The sequence below is a fragment of the Chenopodium quinoa genome, unplaced genomic scaffold (assembly GCF_001683475.1).
Source record: "Chenopodium quinoa cultivar QQ74 unplaced genomic scaffold, ASM168347v1, whole genome shotgun sequence".
Taxonomy (NCBI): Eukaryota; Viridiplantae; Streptophyta; class Magnoliopsida; order Caryophyllales; family Amaranthaceae; genus Chenopodium; species Chenopodium quinoa.
Window position 1 is genome coordinate 2,316,373 of NW_018745068.1, and position 19,720 is coordinate 2,336,092.

At 33.4% G+C, this 19,720-nt stretch overlaps 1 protein-coding gene across 1 annotated transcript; it reads left to right on the forward strand.

The window, feature by feature from the left end:
* The first annotated feature begins 1,044 nt into the window (after positions 1 to 1,044).
* LOC110709516 (probable starch synthase 4, chloroplastic/amyloplastic) lies at positions 1,045 to 19,332 on the forward strand. The gene is made up of 19 exons (XM_021887737.1): positions 1,045 to 1,423; positions 2,614 to 2,647; positions 2,756 to 2,822; positions 2,923 to 3,051; positions 4,244 to 4,445; positions 6,969 to 7,103; positions 8,281 to 8,385; positions 8,556 to 8,654; positions 9,530 to 9,659; positions 12,397 to 12,447; positions 12,533 to 12,643; positions 14,671 to 14,780; positions 14,912 to 15,080; positions 15,380 to 15,457; positions 15,590 to 15,658; positions 18,365 to 18,478; positions 18,661 to 18,722; positions 18,833 to 18,923; positions 19,042 to 19,332. Exons 1-19 carry the CDS (start codon positions 1,320 to 1,322, stop codon positions 19,159 to 19,161), a joined length of 1,980 nt encoding a protein of 659 aa, XP_021743429.1. The 5' UTR covers positions 1,045 to 1,319; the 3' UTR covers positions 19,162 to 19,332.
* The last annotated feature ends 388 nt before the right edge of the window (positions 19,333 to 19,720 follow it).

The following is a 19,720-nucleotide window of genomic DNA, read 5'->3' on the forward strand; positions in this document are numbered from 1 at the left end:
CAAAAGTGAACTTTAACTATGTCTGTATATCCTAAGCTATCAACTATTTGTTGCACATATTTAACATCAACATCTTCTGGTATATCATCAAATGAATTCACTCTCCCCCATTGTAAATCATTTGACCAGTTTCAACCCATTGTTCATATGCCAACATTTTTTAATTCCATTAGAGAGGTCTTCTTACACTATGGCTCTCTTTAACAAACTAACAACACAGCTTAATTTATCTATTATTTAACAACAAAAACTTCAAACACCACACACTAATCAAGATTAACAACTTAGTTTAATCAAAAACAAAACCTTTGCAAGAAAATTATCAAAAAATTAGTATTTACTCATTTGTAAAAGACAAACAAAGACTTTATATAGTAGTAAACAACAAACAACCCACACAAGATTCAAGAAGGAACATACAAAGAAAAGAAATATACCTTTAGGTGAGGTCAATTTCGAAGCTTTGCGATCTCTTTCCTCTACTTGATAAATGGCAGGCCAAGTCATGAATATTTTAACAAAACTTTCTATTTTTGGAGAGCTTTTTTAATGGAGTAAATGTGACTGTGAAGGTCCCCCCTTTGTACTTGCTTATATAGGGAAGTGGGAAATAAAGGTTGTCTGAAATGAAATGAGGAGGGAGAAATAAGGGTAATCTTGGGAAGCTTCCTGAAGTGCATTCCCCCCACAAGTTGTTGGAGCCTTGGAATATGAGAAGGCATCAAATCCCATTTACCAATGCAATGTCATCATTGCTCTATTTTTTCGAATTTGATTAAATTATTATTTTAACTAAAACCGATTAATACCGATTAGAACAGGTAAAGTAGCCGGAATATTCTCTCCGACATGTACTATTCCATAGTTTAGTACCCAATTTGCAACTTCTGTTAGTTGAGTAACGAATTTACAACAAATATAGTACCTAGTTTTTTATATATATATATATATATATTTTTTTTTTTTTTTTTTATTTTTTTTCTTTTTTTTTTTTGAGGAAATTAGTACCTAGTTTTATACTCGTAGTTCACTCAAATATTGGGAGTAATCTAGTTGAGTCGTTAGAGGAGGTTCTATTTTCCTTTTGAAAAAAAAAAGAAAAAAATAAAGGTTCCATTTTAGCTGTGGTACGGGCACAAGCCACAAGGCGAGGAAGAGTAAAACTGTATTTGTAGGAACTTCCTTCATCAATGCAGATATTCTTTCTTTCCGACACTCTCTACATTCAAACAAGATCATTCTTCTAATTCTAACTCTATCAAAATTGGAAAAAAAATAAAAAATTCTTTGAAATATTTTGTACTTTATTCAACTATTAAATGGCGGTTTTAGCGAATCCGCTTATTCATCTGCCACTATATTTAGCAAAAACCTCTTTCAAATGCTCCAGAAAGTCTGTTAGAACTCCAATTATTCGTTTGAGGTAAATTTAATTTCCAATTTCGTTAAAATTGTAAGTACTGTTGAAATGATATCAAAAGTAGATTATAGGCCACGGCGATGGGGTCAATAGAGTTTCACGTATTAATATTTTACTTTAAGAGGATTACTTCAACTATTGCGGGGTTTAGGAACGCCTTTTGTTTTATTAGTGTAGATTTATCTGTTAATTAGGTACTCAATTTAGTTATTTTTGTATTTTAAATTTGTTGTCATGAGTATTTATGGATAAAATCTTCAGAAATAGTTTAGACAAATGTGTTATGAGTTAATTGTTTGTTAATTTTTGTATTAGTTACTTTATTGTCAGGCACGTACTATATGTTTCCGGGATACAATTGGCGAAATTTGGTAGTCATTGATCAATCTTACGAAAATAAGTTACTCATTATGTGATTAGGAGTGTGTAGTGGTAACCAACTATCAAGGCTGAATGATTATTCAGAAAAAAATGCTACAAGAAATGATAATATGAGGAAGTATGGAGTAAAATGAAATCATAGTCGTTTCATGGTCGAAGTTGCAGGTTTGTGGATGATTCCTAGTCAAGCTAGTAAGGTATAGAAAAATAATTGGGGAATCGAGTAGTAGATTGGAAAATAAGGCTCGGTTTGTTTTCATGGAAAACAATTTTTGGGAAAATGATTCTCCATGGAAATTAAATTCTAAGGGAAAACTCAATTGTAAAAACAATTTTCCTTTGTTTGTTTCCTTACAAGAAAAGTTATAGAGAAAGGGGAATATAGGAGTGGAAGGAAGAAGATGGATGAAAGGAGAGATAAGGGATGTAAGGAGTAGGAGGGAAAATGTGGCATGCCTTCTTTTCAAAAAGAAAACATTTTCCACTCTTGGGAGAACTATTTTCCACCTTTGAGAAAATTGTTTTCCATTCTTTACTAACCAAACAATGAAAATGATAAAATTATTATCTTGGAGAATGTTTTCGATCAAAACAAACGGAGCCCACGTGTGTTTGTTATTTTTCATTTCTCTCCATTTGTCAGTGGAATACAATATAAGGCATGAATTGATTTTGTTATGAATATTCTTGTTTAAGGTGCCTTATTGGAGTATGTTTTGTGGAAATTCAAATTTTTAAATATAATTTTATCTATAAAAAAAATTCATTGTTGAATATTGTAGTTATGTTTGTATTTAATTTTTGTTTGACAGTTCGGAAGATCATGATAGCATGGAATTATCTCAGGTATGGTTGTTTGGTATTTCACTAGTTGACTTGATACTTTCTGTTGTCCAACAAAATGTAGATTGTTATTTATTACTGATTTTTATTTTTACAACGAATAATGAACAGCCGTCTACTAGCCAATCGGAACTGCAAACTAGTGATGTATGGCTACTCTTCACAGAAGCTCAGCAGAGTAAGAGCCCTGCTGTCATAGAATCAAATTTGAAATCAATGTATAATTCAATAAAAATAGTAAAGGAGCAGTTGCCTATGAGATTGTTTGGTTTTTGCAGACATATTGTACTTGAACAAACAACGTACGGCAGCTTTAGAGGAGCTGAGTAAGGTGAAAAATGAAATTCAAACTTTGCATCAAAGAATAGAGACTCTGGAGGCTGGGAAGCATAAAAGTACTGGAAGAGGTGATTTAGTCATAGATTTTAACTTTGAAGGAGAACTAGGAACTTGATGCGATTTTTTTTTTTACTTCCTTCCTGACGGTCCATTTGTGTGATAATGTCTGTATTTATTCCTTATCAGCGATGCAATAAATATCGTAAAATGAACTTTTGAATTATTGTTCTTAACTAGACTCAAAACTATGGGTTATGATCTTGGATCATCTATGAATTTCAGAAACATAACTGTGCTGTTGTGTCTGTGCTTCTTTAGTATAGACCCTTCGGGCTATTCATAAGTTTTTTTTTTTTTTTTTTTTTTTTTTTTTTTTTTTTTTTTTTTTTTTCACATGAAAAGGACTAGTGTTATTATTTTTTCTACGCAGTATCACAGTTGCCCAAGCCATGAGGATCAGGTTTGGCTTTTCTTGGGTGTATGTATGGTTTCAGTTTGCAAATTTTAAGTTTATAAGATTGTAGCTGCTGACTAACAAATTGAGAGCTGGGTTGAGGGTTAAAAAAGGGATTGTGTTTCCCTTTCATTCACAAATAAGAGTCAAATGGGAGACCTCCCAATCGTAAGTCTGGGGACTGGGGGTTTGATTCTCACCTTCCCAAAGCTTATGGTTGGGTGTTATTGTGAATTTTTTCAAGGGAAAATACCAGTTTAATACTTACCAGCAAGGCTAAATTGTGGGCTGGGTCCCCTTCCCCTTAAACCATACACCCCCCTGGAGCAGCTTTACACAATAAGATTAACTTTAGTCTGATTTGTGCAATATACCATTCCTCTTCCACTTCACATACACATTCTTAGATTGACACATAAATATAACAATACGTACCAATTTTCTTGAAGTGGTTAGAGCAAAAGTGGCGTTTGTTTCTTTTGAGAGCTAATATCCCAGCCATCTATCATGTTATATACAGATGCTTAGTTGACATTCAGACCCTTTTTACATTGTCTGGTTAAAAGAAAGGGAAAGGAGAATGTGTTAATATGGATGGCATGTCTACTGACTTTGTCCTTGGGATAATATTTTACATATTTTGAATGCTTTGATATTCACTTCTAGATGCATATGTCATTTTTGTCATACTGATTCTTTGTAACCTTGTATTTTTAAGTATGATACATTTTCAGGGAACTGTTTGCTTTTACTTGTGGTTCATCTGAAGTTGTAATAATTTATTTATTTATTTTTCTATATAACAGATGAATCAATTCTCTGGGAATTACTTCTTCGGATTGATTCAATGGTCCTCACAGGCATGATTGAGAGAGGAGATGCATGTGATTTACGAAAGCTGGTCATGGATTCTAAGGTCAGTTTACAGGATGACTTCATTCCTCTTTTGCAGAAGAGGGATGCTGAGCTTTTGGCAGAACTGCGCCGATTGTCAGAGCAAACTAAAAGGTGAAATTTTAATTAAAAATTTGTGGATTCCTGTAGTTATTAAGTTTATTTTGTTTTAAAGATTGTTGCTAGGAGTGTTTTTGAGAGTGTAAGTTGTAGCATTGAAAAAATTGAAAGTTAAAGGGAAGTTCTGGAAGTTGCAAGAGTTTACAATCAAAAGAGGAATTTGTTGATTCTTCACTGTATCTGTAGTTAAGATCAAGGAAATGAAATTAATTTCTTGAATATTGAAATCATCACTTAATACAGTAAAAGGAGACCAAGTACAGAAGGTGTTCCTATTATCTACAGGTATTACATTTTACATGCAGAAGATGGGTGCAACTGCTTTAGCTGCTAAATGCTAGTAGTCTATCACAGAATTTGACCCAATTCTTTAATTTCTAAAATGTTTCTATAGATGGCAGCCCATAACAAGTTTACACCATAGAATTCCCAAAGGTTTTTTTGGTGTAATGAGTAGTACTTGGTACTCTGTTAGATTGGATTCACACTATTGTGTAAGGATTATTTTCTCCAAGTTCTTGAGTTTCTCTTTTGAATCTACAGGTGTATTGAGATTTCTAATAGAGGAGTGTCAGGATTTTAATGAAAACGAGGGTAAGAAGACTTCCGATAGGCGTTGTAAATCAACTAGTAAAGGAGATAGTATGTAATTTATGGCTTTTGACAAGAACAATGAGGTGGATCAACCTAATAACGTGTATGAACCAAAGAAAAATCCTTTTACTAGAAGTGTGACGTGCTCAAGTGTTCCAAGTGCCAAGTAAGAGGTCATTAAGCTTGTGATTGTCTGAATAATTATATTATGACCGCTAAAGAAAAAGGTAAGAGTTGGAGTACGAAGAGGTGATTATGTGCCCCGAGAGGGGTGATGATAGTTGGGTGAATGACTATAAACCCACGAGTGGTCATTTTCTTTTTTGTTCATGAATAGAACTTACTACAAAGAGAGCAAGAGAAAAATGGCATTAAGGAGGATAATATATTTGTCTCATGTTTGTTTTCAGACCCAATTATGATTCATGGAAGAATCATGATTCAAGAAGAGATTGATATGGATATCAAGGGTATTTAGGTTTTTTTTTTTTTTTTTTTTTTAAATTTAATTTTTTAAGTTTATTTTATCAAATTAATGTGAGCCCAAATTATAAGAAACTTAAGATTTTATTTCAAGTAGGATAATTTTTAGGGAAGTTGTATGGGTTTTCTTATTCCTTAAGATTAGCATGTGACAAAAAAAGATTGTGTTCCACTGCAATTTAAAAACCTGGCTAACATAGGATTAATAAGCCTATATAAAGGCCTTAGCTCCTTAACTTGTAACAGTTTAATTGGAGTGTTGAGATTAAAAATGGTCAAAGGTTAGGTTTGATTTGACTCTAGATAAAATACCTAGATTTTGTGATGTCTCTTTGACGTAGCAAAATCATACCACCTTAATTCTCATTAGAAAACAAAGAATGCCCTTGTAAGTGTGTATTCTACGAACCCGCTTACCTCTTTACCTTTTTTCACTTTATGTTTTCCTTTTATTCTTCCTTAATTCCTTTTAGCCTCACCAAAGTTTGGATTTTTATTTTTTCAAAACTTTTGGTAGGTAGAACATCTGATGTTTATATGCTTGTCATTACTGGCAAGTCGTAATGTTGCCAAACTTCTATGAACAACTTGCTTCTTTGTCAAATTTAAGGTCACTGTTGGCCTGCAATTGTCTGTTCCCTCTATTATTTTCTTTTCCCTTTTGTGAAATACTCATCTTGTTGTGCCCTTCGTTATGTCACTTGTAGATTGTAATTCTTATTCTCCCTTCCTTTTGACGAGGAAAAGGCTATTAATAGTATTTTCCATCCAGGCACGTGAAAATCAGGTAGGCTATAAAGTTTCAACAGACCATACCCTTTTTTTGTATACAATTTACTATATGAAATTACTTTGGAAAAGGTGTAATTTACTCATTATAAATGAAAAACCAAACCATATATACAAACAATATTTTAATGATTTGTGGAAATGAAGATGTACTACTATGAAATGATTCTAAAATTCATGGATTAGTACAGTAATGACCCACTCGATACAAAAGAAATAAAAATAAGCATTTGACTGAATGAAAACTGAATAACCATGGAATTTAAGAAAATGAATACCTTGTAAGTTGTTAATGTGCAATTTATCAAGTTTACGCTTTATAAATACAAATTCATTTCTAAAACACAAAAAGATCATTTGTGTTTTTGAAATTCTTAAAGCAATTAGAAATTAAACTAAACAATTTCGAGAACAACCTTTTATAAATAAACTAGAAAAATTTTTTGAAATGAAAAACTAAATAATTGAAAGGATTGAGATCCCTATAACTAGAAATTAACAAAAAAGGAAACTTGATGCCCTTTGATCTATAATAATTGAGATTTAGACTTTACAGGGCTTTATGAAACTCTTGTTGCATGTGTATTCCTTTTATATCTTTTGATGTCGGGGCTGTTCCTTAAACTAATAAGCATTCAACTTTTTGTTCAGGAATGGCTTTTATATTATACACGTTTGCACCGAAATGGAGCCAATGATTTCTGTTGGATCTTTAGGACCTTATGTTACCGGCATATCACGTGCTTTGCAAAGGAAGGGAAATTTGGTTGAGGTTATTTTACCAAAGTAATCATGGATCTCATATTTCATGTTTTAGCTATGTTATTGACAATATACATGCAATGGACTACGTTTGCTTTTATCTTTTTGCATTCTACTAATGTCTGATCTTTAATTTTTTAGATTTGACAATAGATTTATATTGTCAAAGAGCACTAACATTAACCCTAAGTTTGTCAAGATTTTGATTAAGATTATCTTTACGCAATTTTGACCTTTAGTTATAATATGGTGATAGAAATTTGGGGTCAAACCTAACAATTTCATACTAGAAATGTGAAATGAGGCCTATCGTTTTGGGACAATTAGGAATAACACTCCCTTACAATCTGGCTTTCAAATTGAAGATTAGGGATTGAACCATAGCCTTAAGAATCAACCCTAATATTAGGAACTTATATGTTTGTTTTTTTTGTATATTTGATTATTATCTTAAGAGGGGATAGAAATGTCAAACACATGTCTTACCTTCTGATGCTGAAGCTAGAGAAACCAGAATATGTGCTCTGGTGTCTATCAATGCCTTCCTGCTCAGTTGTCTATGGGTTACTACAGTTGACTTAATTTTCTATGGTTGTTAAGGTAAATTGGATATCTTGATATGTTTATATCCATGGTGTATGGTGGCATTGGTATTTAGATGGTGAATATGTGAGTTGAATGATCAAGCAATGCAATTTATGGTCCATTAAAGTGAGAAGTTAAAATGGCTAATGCATTTCCGCTGTTGTTTCTAGGCTCATATTTTTCGAAATACATGCCTCCTCCCATCTCTTTTTGAGTGCCTTAATAGATTATGCTTGCAATGTAAGCTTGTAGGTAGCTGTTGCCAATAGATACATGGGCAAATGGTGATCATAATAGAAAGCCAGTATTACCAAGATTATTTTAATTGATTAATCATATGTTTGGTAAGAGATTCCTTTTTGATCCCCTATAATTCATTCCAGTAGATATATTGATAAGAGATTCCTTTTTGATCCCCTATAATTCATTCCAATTGATATATACAAAGTATATAGGATGATGATTAGAGTATTTATGAATACTTCAGTGTGCTTACCCTGTTTGAGAGTCTCGGATCTGCTACTGAAATAGAAAATATAAGGTGCTTGAGAATCCAGTGATTTGGGCCCAATCTTAATTGGCACATGTCTCACAATCGAATACATTTTATAAACAGGTATAAAAGCTTGGATTTGACTGAGGTACAAGGATTACAAGAAATACAAACGGAATTTTATTCATATTTCAATGGACAATTACATGGAAACAAAGTATGGACTGGGTGAGAATTTATCCCTTTTGTCTATATGTCCCTTCTGTACATGAATTTGGGTAACTAAATTTGTTATTGAGTATTTGATATGGGAAAATTGTATTTGGTCTATCTATTGAATTGTTTATAATTCATGTGTAATTTGATGCTGAATGCATATGAATTCAATTTTGAAACAGTGTGGTCAATGGGATTGGAGTGACTTTTATTCAGCCTCTGTACAATTTGTCATTCTTTGACCGTGAGATGGTTTATGGCTACTCTGATGATTTTGAAAGGTACATGTATGCACATGTTCAGTTTTACCTCGTGTAGTCATGCTACATTGGCTATTGTACAAATAACTTTGTCAATGGTGTCCATCAAAAGAATTATTAGAACTTCAGTTATTTTCTTATTGCATTATGGTGAATTACATTTTGCTAATTGGTACATGTGAAATCACAATCTTGTCTCTTGGTAGAATTTGTAGAGGACTGCATGCTTGCTTTTTCTTCCAAGTAACTAAAGCTTAGGACATGGTTGGAATATGTCCTACAATTATTGATGATATAAAGTTATAAACTTCTGGTAACATCATCACTAGCCAACTTTTATACCAATATGTCATCACATGTTAACTTTTATACCAAAATGTCGCTGTTGGCTAACTTTTATACTAATCTGTCACAACTTGCTAACTTATATACCAATCTGTCGTCGACGATAACTTTTATACCAATATGTCACAAGGGTGCTAACTTTTATACCAATATGGCTAATTGGCCATACTTAAAATATGCTTTCCAACAACTTATGGTGTTACTTCATAGTGAGATGAGAAGTTTTAAACGCTTGTAAAGATTAAAATATGAGTTTGAAGTTTTCCTTCAATAAAATCAGTAATGGTTGGTGTATATTCTTTTCTCAGAACTGTTAGTTGAATATATCCTTCATAATGCATAATTAATTTAAATAGAGAATATTTATCTAGTTACATAATGTAATTTCTTGCATTACTTTGTGAGAGACATTTATGTAAAAGATTTTTTAACTTTAAAGTTCTTCGTTGTATTAGGCTTATGAAGTGTGGAAAGTGCAAGGTTTTTTTTTTTCCTCTGTTGTATGATGAACACAATTATATCCTAATGGGTTGTTTATTAGATGTTGTCAGATTCACATACTTCTCTCGTGCTTCATTGGATTATTTGGTAAAACTGGGAAAGTATCCTGATGTTTTACATATACATAATTGGGAGACTGCTATAATTGGGCCACTCTTCTGGGATATATTTTCTAACCAGGTATAAATGAGATACACTACCTTTTTTATTTTTATTTTTGAATGTTTCTGATAATTTTTAGGATTATGAACATAATAATTTCTAAAATATGTCTGTTTTATGTCAGATCCTTCGATATTAGTTTATCGACAATTAACATCTCCCTTTGTACTTGATTTAAAGTTGCATCACTGTGAGGAAAAAGTTTACTTATTTCTGTAATAAAAAACAACATTAAATGGCTATGGTTGGCGACTATTATGACTGATTGTCTTACAACCATTGTAAAGGTTGATGCATTCTTAGTAAGTAGGTTTATCTCTTTTGTCTACATATCCTCCTTGCCAGTCATCTACACATGCACGCACACAACCAAATAACTGAAACCAAGGACTTGGGCCTCTAAGTGCTAACCAAATCAGCTATATGGATCTCATAAACTCCTATTTATTGAATAAGTGATGATCCAATTGTTCTAGTACTAGGAACTTGCTGAAGTATATTAGTGAAATGATCTATGAGCAATTTGCAAGGTTGTTCAAACAAGCAAATAATTCAAACAAACAAATATATACCTCCTTTTACTAACACGTGTAGTAATGAGTAAGAGACTGTTCTCTAGGAGTGGTGCGGCTAAACTGAATGCTAACAATTGTTTAAGTTAATTTGAAGGACTGGGTAATGATAATCTTAACTAATGCTAATAAACTAAACATGACAACAAAAAAGAAAAAAAAAGGGGAGTTAATAAGAATAAGATAGGATAAATGAGTGATCGGGCATGGAATCAATGATACAAGAAATTTTGATGATTAATGATCGCATGAGCACTTATCGTATGAGAAACAAATTTATCAATTTGCACATTTAGAATTCTCTTTCGTGACGTATTTGTCCTAAATACTGGGAAACCATATTCTCATTAGAAGAGTGAGTATTAAGGTGTCAAAAACAAGCTCAAATTAGTGATGATAACCTAAGATGAGTAGGATCATGTTCTCATGCCATTTTTAAGCTATTCACCCCAAACAATGCTAATAATTTGATTGATCACATCATTTGCTAGTCCCTTACCCTTACAAGGAATTTACTCACTCATGGAAGTGAAATCAAACATGATCATCATAAGGAGAATACACTTACAACAACAACAACAATCAAAGCCTTCATCCCAAAGATGGCCCCTGTACTCGTCAACCATGATACTCGCCTTTTATTCCATAAGAGAGAAAGCAATTAAACCAAGTAATATCATCAACCTAGCAATTACTCTACTCAAAACTAAAACCAAAATTCTAAACATAGTTAAGCATGTAAATCAACTCATTAAGCGTGAAATTAATAAGAGATAAAGCAAAGATATGAAAAACAAAAGCAAAGGATAGAAAGATTACTGAATATGGTCATTGGATTGAACTTGAAATTGAAGTACAATGGTTTTCTCTCTTTAATTAAGCTTCTCTCCCTGGAAATTGAAAATATACTAAAAACTAATTCCACAAAGCTTTGAAATCAGATTCTATATATATAAATAAGCAAGGAGAAAAGAAGAAAATATGGTGCACATGCAGGTTGTTGGTGGTGCCAGCGCATCACGTGGGTAGGTTGGTGTTGGCCCACCGCCCAATGCCCGGACTGAGGACAAAGTTGCTGCGTTTATGGTTTGGGGGTGTGGCCATGCTGATGCATGCTCGGGTGTTGCTATGGTGTGAGATTTTGCTCTTTTGGTGAGGGCACACCGAGGGGCAGTATCCACACCATTTGTTCACGTCACTACTTAAGGCTCTTCTCCTTTGACTATCTTATTTTCAATCTTCCCAAGTCTTCCAAACTCCAATGCTTCAACATCAAGCATGCTCAGGGAACCAAGTAACACACACATGAGTCCAAAACATCGAAAATCAGGAGAGAAATCATCAAATTAGGGCATTAAACCAACTAAATGAATCCTCTCTCAACTTTCACTTAGTAATTAAAGATCATGAAAATGAGCCAATTATTGAACTAAATTAGCTAAAATCCTTAATGAAAATGGCCAAAATGAGCCAATCTGGCACCTTGAGCAAGGTTGATTTGTCTCTGTCTTACTTTTACTTACACCCACCAACCTCTTTATACATTCTCTTACTATATTGACCTTGCTCTTACACCCACGCACCACATCAATACTATCTCTCTAATTGCCTTAATTTCTACTTAGCATTACAATCAATTACCCATAATGCTTGATTTCATTTCATCTTACTGTATATTTTCTCTCATATACATCAAACGTCCAGTTTATTACTGATAATAATCATCTACTTCCCTTGGCTCTCATCACTAACTTTCCAATATTATATTAACTTTCACATTAAACTTGCAAATATCACAAAAATAAGCATAGGTAAATGAGTAGAAGATGATCACAAAGAATCACTTGCAAACATCAAAAGATGTGGTTCACTTTGATCCCCTAGAAGGTTGGAGCATTTAATGCCAAGGAGATATGCCTTCTAAGTTTTGTAATCAAGAAGAGATGGTCTCATGCAATTATAACCCATGGGTAAGACCAATTTTGTGAGTATATGATAGCCATCAGACAAAAGGTAGCTTATGTAACTTTTGTGGCTCATAATGCTTTGAATGCATGACTTACTGCACCAATGTTAAATAATGGTTCTCAGACATGGCAATGACATTTGGGCATTTCAATAAGCTTTATGTTTCTGATTATCTCTAGAGTGTGGTCCTCTTGAATAATGACTGTTATGTTCAGGGATTTGCAGGTACCAGAATACTATTGACATGCCAAAGCTTTGCTTCCCAGGTATACATTTTTTTTTGTTCTTTTCCCTTTATTTTATGTCTCATTATCCTATGATATGCTCTAACCATGAAAATATGACCTCTAGTGCCTTGAGCAGCCTGAAAAGCTTGAACTCTGTGGACTTGATCCCTCTAGAATTAATCGTCCAGATCGTCTGCAAGATAATAATAAGCCGCATCTTGTGAATCTTTTGAAGGTAAAGTTTTAGAATGATATCCAAGAGGAATGATTACTTTTGACTCGAGATTATAGTTCTCAACCATGTTTTTCTTTTTTCTGGATATTATCTTGGAGTGATGGTTTCATCCATGTTTTTCTCTTTTCTTGCATATTATTTTTAATCAGTCGTTGCATTGTCCGTGTAAATAGACCTAACAAAAATGGATGTAACTTGAATAATCTCAAAATTTGGGAGTTGAAAAAAAAAAATAAAAATCATTTCAAACCTAGATCTATGTCATCAAAAAATTTCTTATTTTGGTTGGGTGGAAACAATTGGTGTATTTTGTGAAAGCACCATGTGCAAAATTCGTGTAACATATCATTCCCTACTACACATTACTACCTCCATCCAAAATTAATGCTGGAAGTGCTTTATTATGCTTCCCAAGATACAACTTTAAGCAAATATCATTTACTTTGTATTGAAAACAATAAATAAAAATTGATATTTAGGAATGTCACATAATGATCTCATTTGACTATGATTTTTTCTTTTTTATTAATGAGAATGTATAGTCAATAATTTTGGGATAGAGGGAGTACATGTATTGTGTTCTCTTTTTTCTTAACTTCTTTATTCAGTTTCCATTAATTTCATTGGTTTCACTTTCCTACACTTTTTCTTTGGTACTGTGGTGTATGTGTTTCTCCCACCTCCTTTGTTCTGCGAGTACTATTTTTTTTAGGGTAGTATTGATTTTAAGTGGTTTTTTAGACTACATGTTTGATTTTATTGACTTTTATCCTTGATAAAAGTATTAGCTTTGCCTCAATTTAGAAAGTCTCAAAATATTTTCTTTTCCTCATAGTTTGCCAAGATAATTGCCTTTCATAATAGGTATGCATTGAAGATTTGAAGCTGCATGTTGTACCCCATTTTCTAATCATCAACATAATGGCAGAAATGCTGATCCAAGATTTAAGTCTATTCATTTATACTTCTCTGTTTTCTGTTATATTTCACATTTGAAGGGAAATAAGGAAATTCCAAAAAAGAGAAAAAGTAGGTAGAACATAAAAGGAAGTTCCAAGTTGGAGAGTGGAAAGGCAACGGTAGTACTATATTAATATGAAAAAAATACATCATGCAATATAATGGTTTCTTCCTTTAATATCTGTTTTGATGTTTTGCCATCCCTATATACTCAGTTGCTTCTTTTTGTGTTTGATCTGTTGGCAGCATATATTGTACCAAATGGTGTTAATTCATTAAGAAATTATTGTATTTGCATGTTTATGATCATGATTTGTACTTGTAATAATATAGAAGAAATGCGTTTTTTCTTACACTTCATTTGAAAGTTATTTGGTGTCATGGTTTGAAAATGCGGTTTTGGTTACGATCATGGGAACGGTTGCGGTGTCGCGGGAACGAGTATGATGCATTGATTGCGGACCGTGTCACGGTTATCGCGATGCAAATTTGATTTAAAGATAGTAGAGTTTTAGAGCCATCAATGGAGAGATATGGTAGAATAGTAAAGGATTTGAGCCATTAGTGGGGAGATCTTTCACTATATCTTTGAATAGGAAGTAACTTTTGAGTGAAACAATTGATGTAACTTTCAATAAGGGGTGATTTAGGGTTGGAATGTTTGATTCGGACAAAATCGCGGGTTTTTTTAACACCCCTTGTTGATACGGACAATCTCGGTTCGGTCGATTGAAAATCCTTTACAAAACGGCCCAACCTAGATGTCGCGGCCTTGTTTTTACACCATGTTTGGTGTTGCCAAGTATTAATTGCCATGTTAACCAAAATCTGGAGACTTTGAATTAAATTCACAGTCGCTTTCTACCTGTCCACCTTCAGCATGTCCCAAGGCCCCAACTAGTGAATTGCCCAAACGGCAAAACCCAAAGTAGACCTGACGTGCTTACCCAATTTTTCTCTGTAATACATGTAGTTCTTTTTTTAGTTTGTGCCTGTATCTTAGCTTATTTCCTAGTGATAATATCATCAAATTTTCAATTAACTTTGTTCTCTTGTTAAAATTACAGGGTGGAGTTGTTTACTCCAATAAAGTAGTGGCTATGTCATCCATGAATTCAAAAGAAAGAATCATCCAGAGTCTAGGTCATGGCTTGGAGACAACGTTGTCCATTCATAAGTAATTCTATCATACTTTTATTTATATTGAGAATTTCTCTCCGTCTTCTCTAGCCAAGATGGTTTAGACCTAAATTAGTGGGCTGCCTATGTGAAACTCTTACAAATATTGTCATTACACTCTGGATACAGGGATAAGCTAGTTATTGCTCCATATGGATTTGATCAAACCACTTGGGATCCTTCGAGGGATGAATTACTTCCTGAAAACTATAGTGTCAGTGACATGAATGGAAAAGCCATTTGTAAAGGTTCACTACAGAGACGCATGGGATTAATTGAGGATGCTTCATCTATACTGGTTTGTCTTTTGAATACTCTCATTTTTTGTGCTTGCTGTGCCTACACCCTCTAGCGGACCATGTTCTTTGCAGAAAACACAATGTTTAAGTAACGAGAAGGAAAAAGGGACCCAATATATTTTAAGCATCTGATGAAACATTATTAATAGAATATTTGCTCAGTTGGCGATGAAATGTCTAGAACAGATATTACATTTTAGTCTTCTCAAATCCTCTAATAGGTTGACTACATATTGGGGAGTTGCTATATTTGTTCTTGACCTTCTTGTTGTGTATCTAAGCATTGATCCGCTGTTAGGTTGGATGCATCTTCTTTGAAATTTCAGATGTGGATCTGGAGAATCTGATGCAGATTACTGCTTTGAGTGGAATTCAGGTTCTGCGACATCTCTATCATGTCTATTAAGCCCCTTTAAGATGCATTCAGTTTTCTGTTGGTAGTGTTTCTAATAAAATGTGTAAATTATATTACTATTAAAATGCTAAGTATGTCCATGTTTTATCACAGTTTGTCATTATTGGAGAAAGCAAGCTACCTAGCATCAACAATGTGCTACAAACTCTCAGTGGAGTTAAGGTGAATTATCTTGTAACTGCTTCAAATCACAATTTCTCGTATCTTCATGTTTCAAATTTAACTTGTTTGTCTTTGCATTCAATTTTAAATTTATTGTTCATACCTAATTTGGATGGAGGTGTAAAATCATTAAACGATGTTGGAAAAGATAGCTAACTTTGTTTTCAAAACTTCATCATTACCCCTGATTTTCCTTCAGGGCATGCTTGGATTGGGGGAGATGTATTACTAGGGTAATAAAAGTCAAACTAAGCAAAATGAAAGTGAAAATAGGGAAGGAGGAGATAGTGATGGTGTGATTGTAAGGAAAATTATGTAGTGATGGTGTGGTATGAGGTGAAAATAGAGGAACTAATACCCTCATTTTGGGGGTAATAGTTACACTAGGGGGAGGGTGGGTAACTATTACCCTCATTATGAGGGTAATAATTCCTCCATCTCTCTCTTTTCCTCATGGCACAATTACTTTATTTCATTTGTAAACACCATGCCTCCTATAACAACACCTCTAGTTACTTATGTTTTTTCAAGTTTGACTTTTATTACCCCTTAATATATTACCCCCAATCCAAGCAAGGCCTCAGAAAGAATCTTTGAGATTTGAGATTACCCTGATTATGTGGTATTATTCAGAATGATCAAATCTTTATAGGCTTGCCTCATTCAATTCTTTCATGCGTATTATCTAAACTTATCTTGCATAATTATAACATCATAGATATTTGGAAATCTTAAGACACTATGCATATCCGCTATAAGACTTTATGATTGCCGCCTGATGTTAGAAGATTTCTGAATTCTGATACAAAATTTCCGAAGTTACATGTAACCCGGTAATTATCCTTTCTATGATATGAGAACCCTGAAAATGGATTTTAATGCATACAGAGTTTAGATTTTACTTAACTCAAACCTTATCCAGTTTCTGTGGTTATAGCCCTTATAGCAACTGAGCTGTAAGTGTGGTTTATTGATTAAGGTCTAAATCATACGGCTGAGCACAGATCGCATATCCGAAATTTTATGGGTCAGATATATCAGATATCCAATATCTGAAATACTGTTTTTTTCCTTGAATAATTTGTCAATAACAATATCTAAAATATCCCCAAAGTTTGAATAATTATATCAGATATCCGATTAAACAAATCATAACATCTTAGCCTAAAAACTTTCAACTTTGGATTTATATGTACATTTTTATGAATTTTTTTTAACATATCACAAAGTTTGGATATTGGAGTAGATACCCATAATCCAATACTTCCTCCGTTCCCCTAATATTGCAACAAGGGGGTAAGACACAAAATTTAATATGATGAGAGAGATAGAGAGAAATAAAAATAGGGACTCATGTGATGAGGAGTGAGAGAGAGAAGGAGAGAGAGAGAAAGCATGTGTATATATGGTAATGTTGCAATATTTGTGAAACTTCCTAAAATAGTAATTGTTGCCAATGGCGGAGCCACCATAGGACCTGGTCGTGCCCTACCAGAAAAAAGAAAAGAAAAAAAAGGTGCAAATTAATTAAAAATTACATAAATAGAATACAAAGCAACTAATTATGTTCAAGCTTAGCAGCAGCTTAGTGGTTGGAAATATACCTTTTCTATCAAAGGTCATGGGTTCAATTCTCGTCCAACATTCAATTTTTCCAAATTATTTTGCAGATTTTGGAAATAGGATATCCAAAATCTGAAAATTTTGGATAAAAATCCTAGATTATGGCCAGACATTTGGATATTCAGATATTCAAAGAAATTTTGCTCAACTCTATTAGTAAAACTTTTTATTGATGTGGCGACTGCAAATTGGGTCAATGATCAATAGTGAAAGAATACTAGCTGTTAAGATGGGACGTGTACAAAAGAGCAAATGAGAAGATGCAGAATTAATCTTGTTCACTTTCAAATGAAGAAAATCCGAAATATATCTAACCCATTTTGGTGGCAGTAAATTTTTTTTTAATTATACCATGGTAGATTTACTTGGATGAAGAGTTTGAAATTAGAGTCTTCATCTAGTATTAGGTAAGGTTTGTTGGAGGTTTTTGAAAATTTTGGCAGTTGTATTTTTGCTAACATAATTAAAAAGCATGAGTGGTGGGTGGTTAGGGTCTGATGGCTAGATCTCTCAAATAAACATAATTTGGTTGGATTTATTTCATGTTTAGGTTGATAAAATTTCCATTGCTTTGCTTTTCCTGGTTATAATCATCACTTTAGCTCAAATAACATATACCTATAATATTATGTTGTGACTGGAAAGGCAGCAGTGCTCATTTAAAAACATAGCAATTAACAAAAGTTGATGCATAAAGTCGAGAAACAAAAATGGATATAAGAGAAAAGAATGGTGTGTTGATAGCTTGTAATACTCTTACAAGATACTTCAAGGTCATTACTCATCTCATGTAATCTTTGAATTTGCATCATATGATTCAATTATTCAAGTATCAAAAGCTTGGGAAAGCTGGTCATGCTTCTTCGTTCAAAATCTTACTTCAGGAACTCTCAACTTTGGAGTGGTTGGGAATCCATTTAGCTATAAGAGAGCATGTGTTTTGTTATTTTTCTATATATTTCTTTGAGGGGATGCTAATTCGATCCGAAGCTTCACGTTTGAAAGAAGGGGTATGAGCTACAGCTCCATACCTCATCCTTGTAATTTTTTGTAAATCACTTGCTAAATTACTTTGTTCTACAGGATAAGAATGTGAGATTTATAAACAAGTATGACGAAGCTTTATCGCACTTGATATTTGGAGGATCAGATATAATATTGTGCTACTCATATGAAGATCCAGTGCTGCAAGTGCCGGTATGTTGATGAAATAACTTTGGTGAAATAAAGTTTGTTCAATCTGATATTTTTTTCTTCCCTTAAAAAATAATGTTCTTCCATTGAAAAAGTATGTCTGACTTCTGGCATACTGTCTTTTGGGAATTTCTTTCTTATGTTCCTAAGCCATTCTGATATGCTTAATTGTTGGTCTAATACAGCTTAAAGCTATTAGATATGGAGCTGCCCCCATCTTGGTGACTTCAATTGAAAGAAGATTCAGGTTATACTTTCTCTAATCCCTAAGTAGCGCCATTCCCTCTGTCTCTCCTCTGCTTTTACCATTCTCGCTATCTTATAAAGGACTTATTTCATCCGGCATTTTTGTAACAGGCATTTTGTAGAGCTTGACTTTGGAAGCACTCAGTTTTCTCAGTACATCTCATTTTCTGGCATGTCATTAAAGCAAGCTCTCTATGAAATTGTGAGTTCTCTGGTTTAATCATATTGTTTCTTAACCTACTGTACTGCTTCATTTCTTCTTTTTACCTTAAAAACCCAAGTTCATGTTGCTTAGCTTTAGATTTCATTTTCTTTCCTAGAAAAATAATCCTGTAGAGTGGAGCCGAAAGATAGAAGAGGCAATGTTGAAGGACTTTTCATGGGACGCCGAGTGTTATGATGTGCATATATCTGCTTATGAATCTTTAAAGAACTTGTAAAACCTTGTATTATACATTTGGTGTAAAATCATGGCTCTGTTAGTTGGATGAAAATGTTATCCCAGAAAATGCTTTCCCCACTTTCCGCTGTTTAATTTAGAACGAGAAGAAGCGGGAAATCAGGTCTAAAAATTGATTATACATCATGAAAAAAATTATTTTTCTCTTTTATTTTTTTTATTTACAAAAAAGAAAATATATAGGAAGAGTTAGGACAATTTTCGTTCAAGACGAACTCCTAGCTTATTATGAAGGATCCTAATAATTAGTATGCATGAAATGTCCTAGGTAAGCAATATAATCTGTGGGAAATTTTGACTTTTGGTACCCATTTAAAATTTTATTTTATTTTGGTACCTCCAAAAGTTACAAAATATAGATTTTAGTACCACTTAACAGAATTCGTTAGGGTGAGAGTGAGGGATAACTCAAGTGGTAAGAGCTCCCCTCCCGATTCCAAGAGATCTTGGGATTGATTTCCATCACCTGCCCTTTTGGCTCTCTAAATGTCAAAAAAAAAAAAAAAAAAAATCCGTCAGAGTTCCGTTAAGCCACTGCC